This window comes from Eupeodes corollae, chromosome 3 (genome assembly GCF_945859685.1).
Source record: "Eupeodes corollae chromosome 3, idEupCoro1.1, whole genome shotgun sequence".
NCBI lineage: Eukaryota > Metazoa > Arthropoda > Insecta > Diptera > Syrphidae > Eupeodes > Eupeodes corollae.
The window spans coordinates 28,366,175-28,383,174 of NC_079149.1; the positions used below are offsets into that span (position 1 = coordinate 28,366,175).

Below are 17,000 nucleotides of genomic sequence, written 5' to 3' on the forward strand. Positions count from 1 at the left end.
AAATATATATCTTTAGCTATAGATTAAAAATGTTAATTTAAATTAAAACACAAAAATTATTTAAAAAAAGTATAAAATAAGCACGAGAACCGAATGAGATGCATATCATGTATGTTCGCAGGAGAATGATAAAGTATTTACCTACCCTTATGAAAAGTCCGATCCCACAAACCACCAGGGGAATCCTAGTTACAAAACTGATTATATTCCAGGATGAAAGTTGAAAAATAATGTAAATGACCAAAGGTGTTCGTATTTGTTTAGTAAATGAAGTTAAAATGTGAATGTTGCGAGGGTTAATGTGACAGAAAATTTGATTATAGTTAGGAGGGTTGACAAGACTTTGCTCTAAGAAAAGTTACTTGAATCAACTTGAGCGAGGATTGATGGGATGCATGCAACAAATTGTCTAAAAGAAGTTAACTTTTAGTTTAACAAAGAAGTCTCATTCACTGGTGATACGTGTGGCCCTCTAGTTGAAAGAGTTGAATAGAAAACAACTCCCAAAAGAATAAACTCCTAATGAGGTAACTCTTGCCAAAAATTAAGACTTATTGAATATGAACAAACGTCGATGATTATTTTTCGATACTAAGTCCCAAAGCAAAATGAAATACATTGAAGTTCCACCGTAGGGACTTAATTCTTAATGAATGAAACCTGAAACTAATGAGCTCCCAATACTTTGATAGTAAAATAAAAATTAAATTTTGGCGACGAGAGAAAAAAAAAAGGGTTCCAAGCAATTAAATCAAATTTTAAAAGTTTTTTCAGCATCAACAGAAGTTGATAAATGACCTTGTTGCACAATTGCAAATACCTTCAGGTCATTCAAATATTCAATCTTTTGAAACTGTGACGCCGAAAAAAAATATTTTCAAATTATCTAGAACGGTTTGAAAATTATTGCAACATGAAAAATGTTGCAAACGAAGCTTAAAAAGCATAATTTCTATGCGTTTCTAGAATGTGGTGGTTTCTCAAAATTGTTTTCTTAATGTTTTTCAAAAGGACAATCGAAATATCACTGATTTTGCATCCTCGCTACAAAAAAAAAAAACATTCTGAAAGTGAATTCAACGTGACTTGTGAATGCCAAAAATCTGTGTCCGTGTCTGAAATTTGTCTACGTGCTTAATTTATTCGTGGTCTAAGAGATGATTGGCTACGCGAACAGTTTTAGGTTTAGGTTGGAATGGCTGTCCAGATGTCATTGACGCACGTAGACCTCAAGGGTCCATTGTGATACCACTAATGAGGTTACTCATGGGAGAGTAATGAATTTAAACAAACCATTTTGTACTTTTAATAAAGTTAGAGAGACGTTTTGTGTCAATCGTTGCCAGTTCACTGGTGTTATCGAAGAAGGGATTACCGAGAAAGTTATTCCTTCTAATGAAGAGTGCTGGACATGTAGATAGAAGGTGTTGGACCGTTTCCTCTTCCTCCTCGTCCATGCATCTTCTACAGAAGTCATTTGTGTAGACCTCTAGCCTCAGAGCTTATCTTCCTATGAGGCAGTGTCCCGTTATTACTCCAATTGTAGAGCTTATACTTTGTCTGCTCAGTGATATCAAGCCTTTTGACCGTTTTAAGTCAATACTTGGCCATATTTGCTTGGTTGCCTGGCAGGTGGTACTTTGTGACCATCTAGCATTTGTTGTTTCTAGAGCATATTGCTTGAGAAGATATTTGCATGTAGCAAGTGGTGTTCCAATGTTATGTCATGAGGCACAAGTGTTCCGTTTTTGGCGAGCTTATCGGCTTTACAATGTCTGTGGCCCGGCACCCAAATGAGGTGAATGTTAAACTGTTCCATCATCTCATTCAGAGATTATCGACAATCGTGGACTGTTTGAAAGTTTGTGGAGGCAGACGCGAGAGGTTTAAGAGCGGCTTACAGGATATAACGTTTTCTTTGAGCCATCAGGATAGTGCTTCTTTAATCGCCATTACTTCGGCCTGTAATACACTATATTGATTGGGAAGTCTATAGGATAGACTGAGATTCAGTTGTTCTGAAAAGATACCACTTCTAACTCCGTGATCGGTCTATGAACGGTCAGTATAGAAGTGTACCGCATCGTCTTCCAGGGGTCTCTCTTCTTCCCAGGAGGATCTTGGAGGGATGGACACATGGAAGCTTCTACCGAATACCATTTTTGGGGTGGTATAGTCTAAGCGATCTTGGATAGATCTGAAACTGTCTAGAATAGTAGTATGTCCTGTATTGTTACTGGTCCATTAAGAGGTGGCTCTAAGCCTTACACATGAGTTGGCAGCCACCTTTTTGGAGAAGATGTCAAGTGGTGTTAGGTTTGAAAGCACTTACAGTGCTGCAATTGGTGTTGAGCGAAGTGCTCCTGTGATGCACATACCTGCTGACCGCTGGACTCTCAACGATAAGACTCTAAAATTTGAAATAGATTCAGGTGCAAAATACTCACTTCTAGCCGAAAATGATTTTCGTCATATGAATTTAAACCTACCTTTGACCAAATTCCAAGTTGCTTTTCAATCATACCAAGGAAATATTATTATACCAATAGGAAAGCTTTCGTTTAATGTTGCTTACGGAGGAAAAGAGATGATTCGTGAGTTGCATATTGTTCCAGATGGTCATCATGTTCTTCTAGGAAGAGAATGGATTAGAGGTCTAAGTATTAAACTCAAGCAAGGCTATTGATTTAAATATGTTAAGCTCGTCAACCGTGTTTTAAATTCAACTAAACAACTCAATCGATGACATTCTCAAACCATTTTCAGGCTTTACTGAAAATTTGAAGAAAAAATAGGTTGTGTTCCATATGTTCTAGTTTCTCTTCAACTCAAAGATGGTGCCAAACCAATTTTTACTAGAGAAAGAAACGTGCCCTATGCTCTACAAAAACGAGTTGACAAAGAACTCAATTCACTAGAAGAAGATGGAATTAATACGTTAGTTTCTACAAGTGACTGAGCTTTTCCTCTGGTAGTGATACCGAAACCGGATGGTGAAGCACGTCTCTGTATGGACTACAAGAGTGGGGTTGATGAACGACTAGTGTAAGCTAGCCATCTGATTCAAAGAATTGATGACGTTCTACACCGCCTACGGAACTCTCAATATTTTTCCAAGTTAATCCTATGCAAAGCTTACCTACATTTAGAAGTCGAAGAAGCAAGTAGAAAAATTAAAACCATATCAATACATCGAGGCACTTACAGCATGAACCATCTTACTTTTGGAATCAAGACCACACCTTCAGATTTCAATCGAATACTATGTCAAACTCTCAAAGGAGTTAAAGCTTATTTCGAATCGAATGTCTTCAAAACCTTGTTGCATGTCAACACAAGCTCACTAAATACAACCTCCTACAACAAAAGATACATTATTCGGAACATGTAGTTGAATTCAACAAAATAAGTAAATCTACAGAAAAAGTACGTGCTATACAAGATATGCATTCTCCTTCGAATCCTGATGATGTAAAAAAGTTTCTTGGCCTTGTTACATATTACTCGCGATTTTTCCCAGATTTCTAAACTATGTTTTATCCTCTGCGCTGTCTTCTCCAGTGAGGGCAAAACTGGAACTGATCTTCAAAATGCGAATAAGCGTTCATCAAACTAAAAGACAAATTACGCAGCTACCGAGTCTTCATGCCTTTTGATCCTACCTTGTCTGTTGTTCTAACAACTGATGCCAGTTCTCCTGGGTGAGCTGCGGTATACTTTAAATGGAATTGAAAAAGCCATAGCTTACGCTTCAAGTTCTCTGACAAAATCAGAACAAAATTTTAGCCAGATGGACCGCAAAGCCCTTGCTATTATTTTTGGTTCTACTCAGTTTTACAAATATCTATTCGGCAGACATTTCCTACTTGTGACAATCAGCCCTTGTCAAGAATTTTTCATCCACATGAAGCATTGCCTCAGATGACTTCAGTCCAAATTCTCAGAAACGCTTCATTTCTATCCAGATTCAATTATTCTACTCAATTCAAACCAAGCGACAAAGAAACCAGAATGTCGATTGCTTATCTCGAGCTCCAGTACAATACCTTAAATTCACAGCTGATCAATCAAATAGTGAAGAAGTCGATCTGTTATACAATGAAACAATTTTACCATTTTCAAGCCAAGAAATTTCTGCTCAAATCATCAAAGTAAAGGCTAAAGACGATTCTGATCTTCGGAAAATGATCATCGACCTGAAAGCCAATTCAACGGATTCCGATTTTACACTGAAAGATGGTATCATTTTTCGGAAAGATAGAATTCTTACTCCACATTTTTAACGCTCAAAAATTCTGAAAGAACTTCAGGAAACGCACTTGGGTATCACTAAGATAAAACAACATGCCCGACGATATGTATATTAGAATAGTATTGACAAGGACATCGGGAAGTTGGTAAGAAACTGCGAAAATTGTGTAATCAACAGATCTTATCCACCGAAAGCTCCAGCGCATCCTGAGATAAACCTCAAGAAAATTGGGAACGAGTGCACATCGATTACGCTGGACCTTTCCAAAATTTCTATCTCTTAGTTTTTATAGATGCAAAATCAAAATAGGCAGGAATCAGAGTAAAATGGGGAAAAAAGATCAAGTCGAAATTCTTAGTAATTGACAGTTTGGAGGAATTAAAACTAAATTGGGAAAGCGTCATTAGTTTGTTACTCTTGACTCTGGTTGCACAAACAAACGACAAATCAACCAACATTTAACAAAAAAATCAAATGGGGTGGCGCAACAGTCCGTTGTGAACCAAGGCCTAGTGACTTACAACTCTCAACCATTCCTGTGTGCGAGTACTGTTGGCAGGACTGGAAGGGACCTACAATTTAAGGCCGAATCCGAACGGCTAGTTTTGAGAAAGCACTTTTTCATGACAAGAATTACTCTTGAAGGATTTGTCAATTAATCGCAAGAGGCAGTACCCGCGAAAATTAATTTTTTTTTTTTTTAAATTAAGGTGGCACAGGCAGGGATTGAACCCTAGACCCCTCGCATGACAGTCCATCGCACTAACCATCATGCCACGGGTACTACCAACCAACATTTAACAACTTTGTTAAAAAAGAAATCCGTTTTATGTGGTCCAAATCAAAGTTTCAGCATTTCAAGACTAAGCAATCCTAATACTGGTTAATTTTTCTCTGTTCGTGTTCTACTTTGTAAATAATTGTTCTATAATATTCAATTCTCTACTTCTTTCATATTATTTAATCTTTCATTAATTATGTTTATTTTACTTTTTGATTTTATTAAATAAACATCTCATAATTTAGTTTTTTCGATAGTTCTTTGTTTTCTTTAAATATACAATTCACGTCCATGTTTCATAAAGTAAAAGGAACGCCCAAAATTTTTGTTTTTATAATTGTCCTTTCATTTAAAAAATCAATAAGAACACTGAAAGTACTTTTAACTCCTGAATCATTTCATTCAAGAAAAGTTTGTTTGTTAGGTTGGTAAAAATAATATATGCAACCTTTTCTCTTGATAAAAGGAATTTCCGACTCTTAACTGATAAAATTTATCGAGGTACAAAGAGGCAAAAGCTGAAAATACATAATAAAAAATATGGCTTAGGATTGGTAAAATGCATGCATGCAAAAATCCATGTTCAAACTTAAAATGCGAATATCTCGCTTAATATGCGTCCCGGAGGTTCAAAATTCGGCAATTTTTGATCTCCATTATATCTCGATCTAGACCACCTAGAAAATGTTTTCAGATTTCTATGTATAAAAACATTCCTAGCAATGCCGTTTTTACCTAAGCAATTATTTCTTATAAAGTATTGTAAAACAAGAGTATACAAGTTGTTACTTCTGAAGCAGTCATCTTTTTACAATTGACAAGTAAAAGCTACTTTTTTTTCTGAAAATGGTGCAATATACAAAAGTGGTGAACATTTTTAAGATATTGGAAGATTGGAACAAATAATAAAACAACGAAGAATATTTGATGCTGTAACTTGTATAGTGTTGGTACTTCGATTTGTTCCTAAGCTTTTGTATTAGACGTTCCACAAATGACATTAAACCCTGTTTTGCATGAAGACTTGGGTCTTAAGAGTTCAGCTAAAAAAAAAGTACTTAATCGGTATGAACATTTATTGCTTGCCTTAAATGCATCAAAATGTTCCGGATTTGCATCATAACTTCAACTTCAGTGGTAAGGCTCATTTCCAACTGAAAGGCAAAGTTAATCAGCAGAATTGTAAAATCCAAAAACCATTGTTGAAAAGTTTATCCATCGTCAGAACAAATTATTTCCTTGAGCTCATAATTGGAAGATATTGATAAGGACGGTCCTTATGTTCAACTTGTGTATAAGCTTTAAAAATTAAATATAGTTTGTTTTTTAAGGAGAAAGAACTGACATGGAAGTCTAAGGTGATATGTGCGTTGTTTGTTTATCTCATAATTCTTGAAAGTGAAAAGAGAGGGGATATCAAACGTTCCGTAGATTAGCATAGATGGAAATCTTTTCTAGAAGAAATGGTGAGTCCATGGTTTCTGCTAAAAACTGGTGTAGAAAGAGAATATTAGCGGACTAATAAGTTTTAAACGATCTTCTTAAGATGGTTACAATAAATTATGAACTCAAGGAAGACCACAGAGAGTATAAATTGAAAACCTTTGCATAGAGTTCATTCTTAGAGAGTCCGACTTCTGATGTTGAGACTAGACGTGACTAGCTTATTCAAGGAAAGAGTAACTTAGGGTCATAGGTCATAGAAAATTCTTTACAATAACGTTTGTTGAAGCTATGGGAAGACTTCAGCTTTGTGAATGATATGATTAAAATTGGTTATGAAACTATACTGTAAGTTTAGTAGGTAAGATGTGGTTGCTTACAACGAGTTCAAAGAAATGCGTTAGAATGTCATGCCAGAGGTCTTTGAATCAAACCCTGCCTGTGCCATTAATAAGCAGTTGACGGGTACTGCCTTTTGCGATAAATTGAAAAATCCTCCAAGAGTAATTCTTGTCAATAGAAGTGCTTTATTAAGTTAGCATTTTGGATTAGGCTTAAAACTGTAGGTCTCCTTTATCTCTGACAAAATGGAGTGGTCGAAAGCCTTAATCCTTAACGAACTGATGCGCCACCAAGTTTATTTATTTATTTTCAAGTCATCAGCGTAAATAGACACACTTTAATTAATTTAATTTAATTATCAATCAAATCAATGAAATTAATAGCGTCGTTAAAGTTCAGAAAAATATCGAAAGACCAAGGTGGTTCCCTTGAGGAACTCCTAAAATTGCCATAAACAAAGAAAGAGAACATGAAAACAACCTGAAAATACTCTACGTATGATGTGAACCATTAAATAAAACGGCGAGGAAAATCAATGGCTTTCAGTCTAAGAAAAGAAGCTGGGATGGGACTCACACTGATAACTTCCCATCCCGTCTGTCGATGTGTCTTGCTTAAAAGTTTCTCTATATGTACTCGTATCAATTTTTACCAAATTTTAGTACTATTTTTTGTAGATTTTATTTTTTATGAAAAAGGGACTGTTGGATTTTTATATAAAAATTACTGAATATCCAATATCTTTAATTTTTGAAAAGCTATTTGAGTAGAAAGTAAATTTTTACCAAGTTTTAGTATTGTTTTTTTTTAGAGTTTTATTTTTTGTAAAAAAAACTTTCAATTCGATTTTTTTTTCAAAATTTTATCGAATGTTAAAAACGAAATTTCTTATAAGATAAATCACGTTACATTATATTACATAAAATTTAATTGAAGTCTCTAGCGTTTTTGGTTCGTAAGATATTAAGGGTTAACCAAAATGTTCACCTTTTTTTCAAACTGCTATGGTAAAAAAAACCACCCACGCAATTTTCTTCAGAGCCCTTTCTGCATCTTTTTGCCTTTTTATATGTATAACAAAATTTATTTGAAGTCGATATCTCTTATGGTTCTTGAGCTATGGACAACGAGAAAAACTTGGCATACATACGGACGTACGAACGTACGCACACACGCACGCACAGACATCTTTCTAAAAATCTTTTATTTCGACTCTAGGGACCTTGGAACGTCGAGAAATGTCAACATTTTTAATTTGATCAGACCAATTACAATAACTTCCTATGGGAAGTTAATAAATAATTTGGTGCCTGATTTTATCAAAGGCCTTACTTAAGTATGTGGTAATAACTTCCACTTTATTTCCTTTCTCTAATTTGGTTTGAGTCTTAAACAAAAAATTACTAAGATTGGTTGCAGTAAATCAACCTTTTAAAAAATCATGTGTTGTCTACAATGAAAAAAGAATGGCGCAGACAGCTAAATCGGACATTTTAAAAAGAATTGCTTGTATTTTCAATATCTTTTCAAAGTCGGCACAAGATGGACCTCAGGTTCGTTACTCAACCACTTTGGTGGTTATGTTCTTGGACACGGGTTTGTGTCCTTCTCTTTCAATTTCTCGTTAAGTGGAAGTGTCAATATTTTTTGAGTAAACTCAAACCAAAATTTCGATTTTGAAAGTTTAACTTTTTAACTTCCCGAATTTATCGTAATGCGCCCGATTTGTCGAATCAAAAATGTTTACATTTCTCCACGGTTCAAGGTCCGTAGAGTCGAAATAAAAGATTTTAAGAAAGATGTCTGTGGGTGCGACTGTACATCCGTTCGTTCGCGACATGTTTTTGGTCTTCCAAAGCTCAAGAACCAGAAGAGATATCGTCTTCCATTAAATTTTGTTATTCAGAATTTGAGAAAAATCGAATTGACAGTTCTCTTATAAAAAATAAAAACCTAAAAAAAAGAATAAAAGTTATTAATTATTGGTTTTTGACTCAAATAACTTTTCAAAACTCAACGACATTGGCTTTAAACTAATTTAATTATTTTTTTTAATATTTTTATCATTGTTTAGTAACATTTTAAGAAAAAACGAATTGACAGTTTAAAAAAAAAATCGTAATCAACAAAAGTTGGTAAAACTAGATTTTCAACTCAAATATATGTTCAAAAATTTGAGCTTTATTATAAGAAATGTTGTTTTCAATATTCAGTAATTTTTTTATAAAAATCTAAAGTGAGTTTTTTAAAATCTACAAAAAATAGTACTCAAAATTGGTAAAAACTAATGTTCGGTTCTCGATATCTCGTGAATAACAAAAAACATTGGATTCAAATTTATTTCATTCATTCAATTTGTATTTGTTTATATTAGAAATAAAAACTTTTAAGAAATGTTTCTAAAATTATTAAAAATTGTTTTTAGAATAAAAATCTCATTACCCAAAACATATTTTGAATTCAAACTTTTTTATCATTTCCAAACATTTTAAATTTTTTTAAATAATTCAACTGAAAATTTTCTTACCAAAACACAGAAACCTACAAACCAAGACAATCCGACATAAGGGATGGGAAGTGTTATCAGTGTGGGTCGCATCCCAGCCTCTTTTTGCGGTTATGGTTTTGGTTACAGTTTTGTTGAATTTTTTTTTTTAATTTTTGGAAAAGCGAATGCGTAAATTTAAACCTAAAGTACAACTTATGAAAGTTTACCTTTTCACTATTTTTTTCGAAAATCGTTAGTAAGCATAGTATAAACAGTCAAATTCGCAAGATAATGCATAGTTTGCATAAAATGTTTTGATTCTATAAAATATATACAAGTCTTATGTGAACTTAAGATATCTTACCATTTGTAATCTTACCTTTTTTTACATAAGATAAGTAAGATTAAATAACGATATGACTTATCTGTGAGCTTATAAAATACCACAATGATTGAAAAAATAAATCATCATAGTCCGACTTAAGATATTTTACCATTTCAGTGGATAATCTAATTTTAGTCAAGGAATACAAAGTATGTTTAAAACACAACTCATGTTAAACCCCCTTTAAGTTCGTGTGTAACCACACGCAACCTCAATAAAGACAAAGAGTAAAAAGTCTGTGTTTTTTTTGTTTTGTTACCGCTTTTTAATTCTGGTTAATTTAAACTCAAATCGAGTGTATAAAGCCTTTTATGTAACATCATCAGTGATAATAATTAAAGTGATGAAATGAAATTAAACATCACGTGTCAGTTTATACCTCCTCTAACAACCCAAGTATACAATCAAATTCATAAGGGAGCACCTCCAAGAAGTATTTACATGGAACGGGGAAATGGGTAGTGTAATATTTTTTTGTTATAACTAATTTTATTACAACTCTACTAACATACTTCATACAAACATATAAATATGTCTGTGTATGTTGGGAGGATGAATTTCAAAGAAATTAATGGACTACGAACGGCATAGATAGTCGCGCAGAGTCACGTATGCTTTGTGGAGCAATAACCCAACCACGCGACATAATGTTAAACTTATGGGTATACAGTTGTGATGGTTATAAACATATTTATGTTAAACACTGCCACACAATATGTGTACCTACGACCTAAAAATCATGATAAACACTCCTTCAGCAGTTCCCAACAAACATATCAACACCACACCACACTACACCACATTACCGACCGCCTACCGTAGCGTATTATTGAGCTTTTGTTGCGTTTTATATTATGAATATGGCGATAGCGGCTCGGCAACGAAGAAGGGTGGCGGGCGTCTGTTTTATAAAACTGATGCCTTATTAAACCTGACGTGACGATGTGCCATGCCATTAGCTCATCATTGTTCGGTACTCTATGATGGTGATGGTCGTTGCTCCACTGAACTGACTCGACGAAGACGACACAATGACTCCTCAGGGGTATCCTAACACCACTATGAACAGTGGAACTGATCTTACAATTAAGGTGGTTAGATTAAATATGTTGGGAAAACGAATTAATTTCAGAACCAACAATTTTAAACTGTAGAATTCATCGCAATCGTCGTGACTTCAAACATTTAAAGCCTGAAAAAGAACAGATTTATAAATTGTTTTCAGAATTTCTGCAAAAAGCCCCACTGTTTGTCAGTTTCGATTGACGTTTCTCTATAACCACACATGTTTCAATTTGTTTTGCAATTTTATAATTTTCATTTGTTTTCTATCACGTCACATCGAGCAGATACTCACTAACAGATACAAAGATACAGTATCTATAATTTTTGCATTTTTTGTATCTTTTTTTTCATTTGTATCTTTATTTGATTTTTCTTTTAGATTCGAACCGGGATGGTGACAGTCAGCGATGGCAAAAGCAAACCCGAACCACTGAGACTGAATTTGACGATGGAACTATTGACGTTGCAGAAATTGGAAATTGTCACGCCTACGAATCCAATGTTTAATGGGCCGCCCACAGAATCTAAGGTGAGTACTATTTTTTTGTTTTGTTTTATTTAAAATGAAAAGTTGGTATAAATGACGACTGACGACATGAGCAGTGTTGTGATGGTGCCAAGGCGAACCAGAGTCGAGTAGTCGTCGGTTAGTTCTTATAACTTTTCAAACACTATTTTGCAAGGTGTGGGGCTTGACTATGAAGCATAGAGGTACTATAGCAAGGTATAAGTGGGGTATAATGAAAGGTTGTTGCAAGAAGGTTCAACTTAGACGTAGCGTGTTAAGATAATCTCTGTTATAGTTGATGGTCTCTAGAGGGACTTGGACTTCTTGCGGCACCTCTAAGGTATATAGTTAGTTAGATGGATTAACTTAAAGAGTGGTGGTTCATAAAAGTGGTAGGGAGGTTTGAAAATTTGCAATTAAAATTGAACTGTTGTTGTTGTTTTTGTTGGGAGAGAACACACTACAAACTCACAAAGTGCGATGTACGGATATAATGAAGTCTAGACCAAAAAGGTGAATTAATTGGAAGTTGTAAGTGACATCCTGTAATTAGGTCTGACAAAGTGTCGTTAATTACTACTTTTGCATAATGAAAGATTATGTATTGTGTAAATATTGAAAGTCATTGTGTGTGTGTGTTTTTTTAATTTATTTTAATTATAAGGTAAGCATTGCAAAAGGACGTAGTTACATATTATCACCATCACTTGGCTTGATTGGACAAATGATAATATACGTACATATGTACTTAGTATACATTGTGAGGTTTATTGAACTTATTGAACGAAGAGGTCGTGAGACCTATTATTATAAATAGGTAGGACATTAGAGTGTGTTATTAATTGTTGTGTATGGGACATTTTAATGTGTATGCTATATAGAAGCTTTAATTATACACAACTGTAGATACTTTGTGCATTTTATAGCAGGAATTCTATTTTAGTTTTATATTAAGAATTAAACGATTGAGTTAGAGATTGTATTGATTACGATACAATTTTTAAAATGTCACTTGAAAATTGCTTACTTTTCTTAAAGGAAAAAAAAGATACGGTGGCTTTATCAAGACAAACAATGGTGGGAGGAACTTTATGAGTGATTACAGTCTTTATTTCTAGAAACCCTACCATAACTTTAAAAGTCGAAGATGCGTGGTAGTACGCGATTGAGATAAAGTTATCAAGATTGAAAAAACGATTTAGAGAAGTAGGGGAAAATTAGACTCCAATCTGATTTGTATGTCAAAATCGAACGATATCGTCACAGTGCGGTCATAGTGTTCCTGTGTATTGCCTGTGAGTCGATCATTTACCTTAGTTGAAAAGCAACTTTAGAAGAAGCGAACATTAAACTCAAAAGAGTTTTGATTTAATTGTTTCGCTTTATTTTATTATTGCGTCACTTTCTTTAAATTAGTACGATTTGTTGATCGTCAAAAATTTCAGGCGAAATGGAAATTTATGCGGCTCCAAGTCTAAGTTTTTTAAATTATTTCATTATTTAGGTTTTTCATTTCACTTTCAATCAAAATGAAATTTTTACTTAGTTTTTTTTTTGAACTAAAAACGAATAGTAATTTCTTGTTCTGCATTTGGATTTTGGCGATTTTCAAGTAATTTGTTCGGAACATATTCTTACTTACTTACTTAAGGTGGCAATACAATCCTGTGTGATCTAGAGCCTCACCCAACAAACTTCTCCATCTAGCTTGGTCACAGTCTCCAGTCTCCAGTTTCGCGCTCCAAGTTGGGTGAGGTAACCATCCACTTGTGAGCGCCACCTGAACCGCGGTCTTCCTCTACTGCGCTGTCCTGTGGCTGTGGATTCGAAGTTTGTTCGGGCCGGACTATTGGTTTCCATGCGCTCTACGTGACCCAGCCATTTTAGTCGTTGCTCTGCTGTTGTTTTCTGCGTTTACAGCGGAGCCTAGATAGACGAAGTAAAGTAAAGTTACGTCTGTCAATGGTGACGTTTTGACAGAAAGGTTGGTGTTGTTAGTCCTTTTTTGACGATAGTATGTCTTTGTTTTATCCTCATTAACCGTTAAACCCATTTTTTCCGCCTCTGACTCAATACTTACGAAAGCCCCATTGACATCACGCTGAGTTCTTCCGATTACGTCAATGTCATTATCATATGCTAGTAATTAGACAGACTTTTGAAAGATAGTTAGAGCTCTGCAATATTCTTTCAAGTAAGATGTTAAAAAAATCGCATGACAGGGCATCACCTTGTCTAAAACCTTTTTTGACATCGAAAGGTTCTGTAAAGTTGTTTAGAACCTTTATGGAACAGCGTGAATTCTAGATGGCCATCCTGCACAAAGGGAGAGTTCGGCAGGGATGCCAAAACTATATACAACTAGTCCATGTAGATGTTGTCATATGCGGCCTTAAAATCGATGAAAAGGTAGTTGGTGTCTATTTTATGTTCTTGACTTTCCTGGTCTATAACTTAACTAATAAGGACCTATCAGGTTGTTGACGATGTTCTTTAGATGTTCACATATTACGGTAGAGAAGATTTTGTAGGCGCTATTAAGGGTATTTTTTTCAGTATAAGGCAAACAATACTGAGGTTACAGATAAGTTGGTACATTCTTCTAACCAACTTATCTCCAGCTGCTTTAAAGAGCTCGGCCTTCAAACCATTTGCTTCAGTCAACGGCTTTATTAGACGTCAGCTTAGATATGGCAATCTTTACTTCGTCTAAGTCGGGAGGATGGGATTTATGGCTTTCGTTGTCTATGTTGAATGGATCATCCTGCCTGACAGCGGAATTCAGTTCGTCGTGCTGCTGCATTTGCCTGCCGACATTCCTCATCAAACCAGAGGTTCCTTGTTGGTGGCTGCTTGAAACGCAGCACGTCAGAGGTAACTTCTCTGATTGCATTTTGGCAATGTTACCACTGGTTTTCGATACATTGTGTTGGCGGCATAGAACTTCGAGAGAGGTTATAATACAATAAACGTCTTCTCTATAACATCTCGAATAAATCAACGTTCTTTCAAATACATTCAAGACTTATTCAGTAACTAGACTTTGCAAACTCCTAATCGCCAATAGCTATCATGTACTCAAGAATTTATAACAATGTTTTTATTAAACTTTAAGTGATTTTGAAAAGTTTTCGAAGTTCTGAAATCGATCGAATGATAGAACCCTGAAAACGAATTTTTTCAATTTTGGAAACATAGCTGAATATAGTTTTTTTCTTGTTAAGATAACCCTTAATTACGTTTAAGTGCTTACACCAAAATTTAATTTGAGCTAATAGAACTTTTTCTTTGTAAGTTATTTAAAGAAAATAGATTTTGTTCTTTAAATTGCTTTAAGAGTTTTTTCTTTAAACAGTTTAATTATATCGTTTTTGCCAATAGGGTCAACTTTGAATTTATTTTGTGAACAACCTTTCACTAGTCATCTTACTGTTTTTTTTACTTGCGACATATAGGAACTATATGGCAAGTTTTGCATTCGTGCAAAATTTCGAATTCAAGATTTTAATCAAACTTGATATTACGATCGTAGAGAAGTTGAAAAAAGTTTGTCCCGCGATTCCGTCCGGTCAGTTTTGTCTGTCTGTCCATGCTCCTACAGCCTAAACCATTGGGTCGATTCAGTTTTGAGCAGATTCGCGTTAGGCGTTTTTTTTTCATTTTTTTTAAGATCAAAACTAACAGTGGCCTCGATACAATTTTTTTAGTCAAAAAACGAAAATTAGAATTTTCTCAAAAACAAACCGATTGATTTTTTTTAATTTTCTCTAAAATTGTATTTTTTAACTAAGCTTCTTTTAATAAGAAAAACATATTTTTGTATTGGCCAAGAAAGGTATCGCTCATAGAAAACTTATGAACTGATTTCAATAATTTTTTTTTGAACAAGATTTTATATTGAACTCATTTATGAACTGAACTGAATCTATTTTAAAGTGTCTATCAAGAAGTATTATCTTGGTACCTTTGTATACATGTTTTTAAAATATTATTCTTTACGAAAAAGGTTGTTTCACACATATGTTACTTACCTTCGCCTATATAAAAGAATAAATACTTAGTACAAGCTTAAAAAACGGGCTAGAAAGAGTATATGTATTTTCTATTAGAATCACTTGTTCAACGTTTGTATACACATTAGACACCTGGCTCTTTCTTATCTTCAGATAATTTATTTTCCATCCTGGTTCTTCTTATATGAAATTAAAATGAAGCTATATAAAGAAAAAAGCTTTGAATAACTTGTTGAATAGACAAACCATTGTTTTCGTTAAGTATGCTTACAAGTATTTTTCATTTCCGGGATGAAATATTCTAGGATGAGTTGTGTCTTGGGATAAATTTCGAGATTTTTTTGACAAATCAAATGGCGTTTAACTGATATATTTTTAAATCTTATAAAGGTACTTTTTTAACAGACTCTTTGCATACAGGAGCAAGTTTGTGTGACTCAGTCGTGCATTTTATTTCAAATTTATTCAGTAAACCCAACATTTTCATATTGGTAAGGTACACGAACGAGCAACGTCTGCAAGTTATAAATCTTTGCTTTCGAAATTCGGGGTCTGTGACCGCAATTTTAAGCGACGTGCGTTTTTTGATGGTATCTGCAGAAAATATTTTAAGATGATGAATTTCATCTCAAAATGACGAAGTTTAAAATATGCCTCAAGTTGCGTGACCAATTGAGAGTACTTCTGCTAGTTAAATCTCGAGAGCAACTCTCGGGAGACTGTCCATTTGAGAGCCAAATTTTAGAAGTTTTGCTATAGCGAGCACTCTGCTAGAATATTGAGAGTTTTCTTGCTGAGAGTACTCCCATAATCGTGTCCACTTGATAGATTTATTGTGCTGGCATATTATTGGTTGGCCATGTATTCTATCCACACTGATAACTTCCCATCCCGTCGGTCGATGTGCCTTGCTTAAAAGGTCTGTAGGTTTTAGTGTTTCATTAAATAGGTTGTCAATTGAATTATTCTAAAGGATTTAAAAATTACCAACAACATTTGATGAAATAGTTTGACTTCAAAATCTATTTTTGTAGACTAGATTTTTAGTCGAAAAACAATTTTTACCAATTTTAGTACCATTTGATTTTATTTCTTAAATAAATAAATACAAATTGGATGAATGAATCTAATTTAAAGTCAATATCTTCTATTGTGCACCAAATATCGAGAACCGAACATCAATTTTTACCAAATTTGCGTACTATTTTTTATGAAAATAAATATTTTTATAAAAAAAAACTTAAGAATATCGAAGACAATATTTTCTGTGAAATAAAAAAAAGTTTGAAAACAATACTTTTAATTTTTAAAAAGCTATTTTAGTCGAAAGCACATTTTTACCAAGTTTTAGTACTGTTTTTTTTTAGGTTTTTATTTTTTTTTTATAAAAAACACTGTCAAATAGATTTTTCTCAAAATTTTACTGAATGTTGAAAACAATATTTCTTATAAGATAAAATAAGTTGGAAGCCATAATCTCAAAATTTTGAAAAGTCATTTGAGTCAAAATTCAATTTGTAACAAATTTGAGTAATGTTTTTTTAAGTTTTTATTTTTTATAAACAAAACTGTCAATTCGATTTCACTCAAAATTTGTTAAAAAAAATATCTTAATAACGTTATTTTTCGTTGCACAAAATTGTTTAAGAGATAAAATCATTTTTTAGAGCCCTTTCTCCATTATTATCTGTATAACCAAATTTATTTGAAGTCGATATCTCAT

The 17,000-nt window shown here is 33.8% G+C and overlaps 1 protein-coding gene across 2 annotated transcripts in view; it reads left to right on the forward strand.

Annotated features, from left to right (window-relative positions):
- Nucleotides 1-17,000, forward strand: part of LOC129951214 (gamma-1-syntrophin) — a 290,397-nt gene that overhangs the window by 164,028 nt on the left and 109,369 nt on the right. For both annotated transcript variants that reach the window (XM_056063254.1, XM_056063253.1), the window contains one exon: nt 11,136-11,285. In XM_056063254.1, coding sequence (XP_055919229.1) covers nt 11,136-11,285 — 150 coding nt within the window. The remainder of the gene's footprint in view (nt 1-11,135; nt 11,286-17,000) is intronic.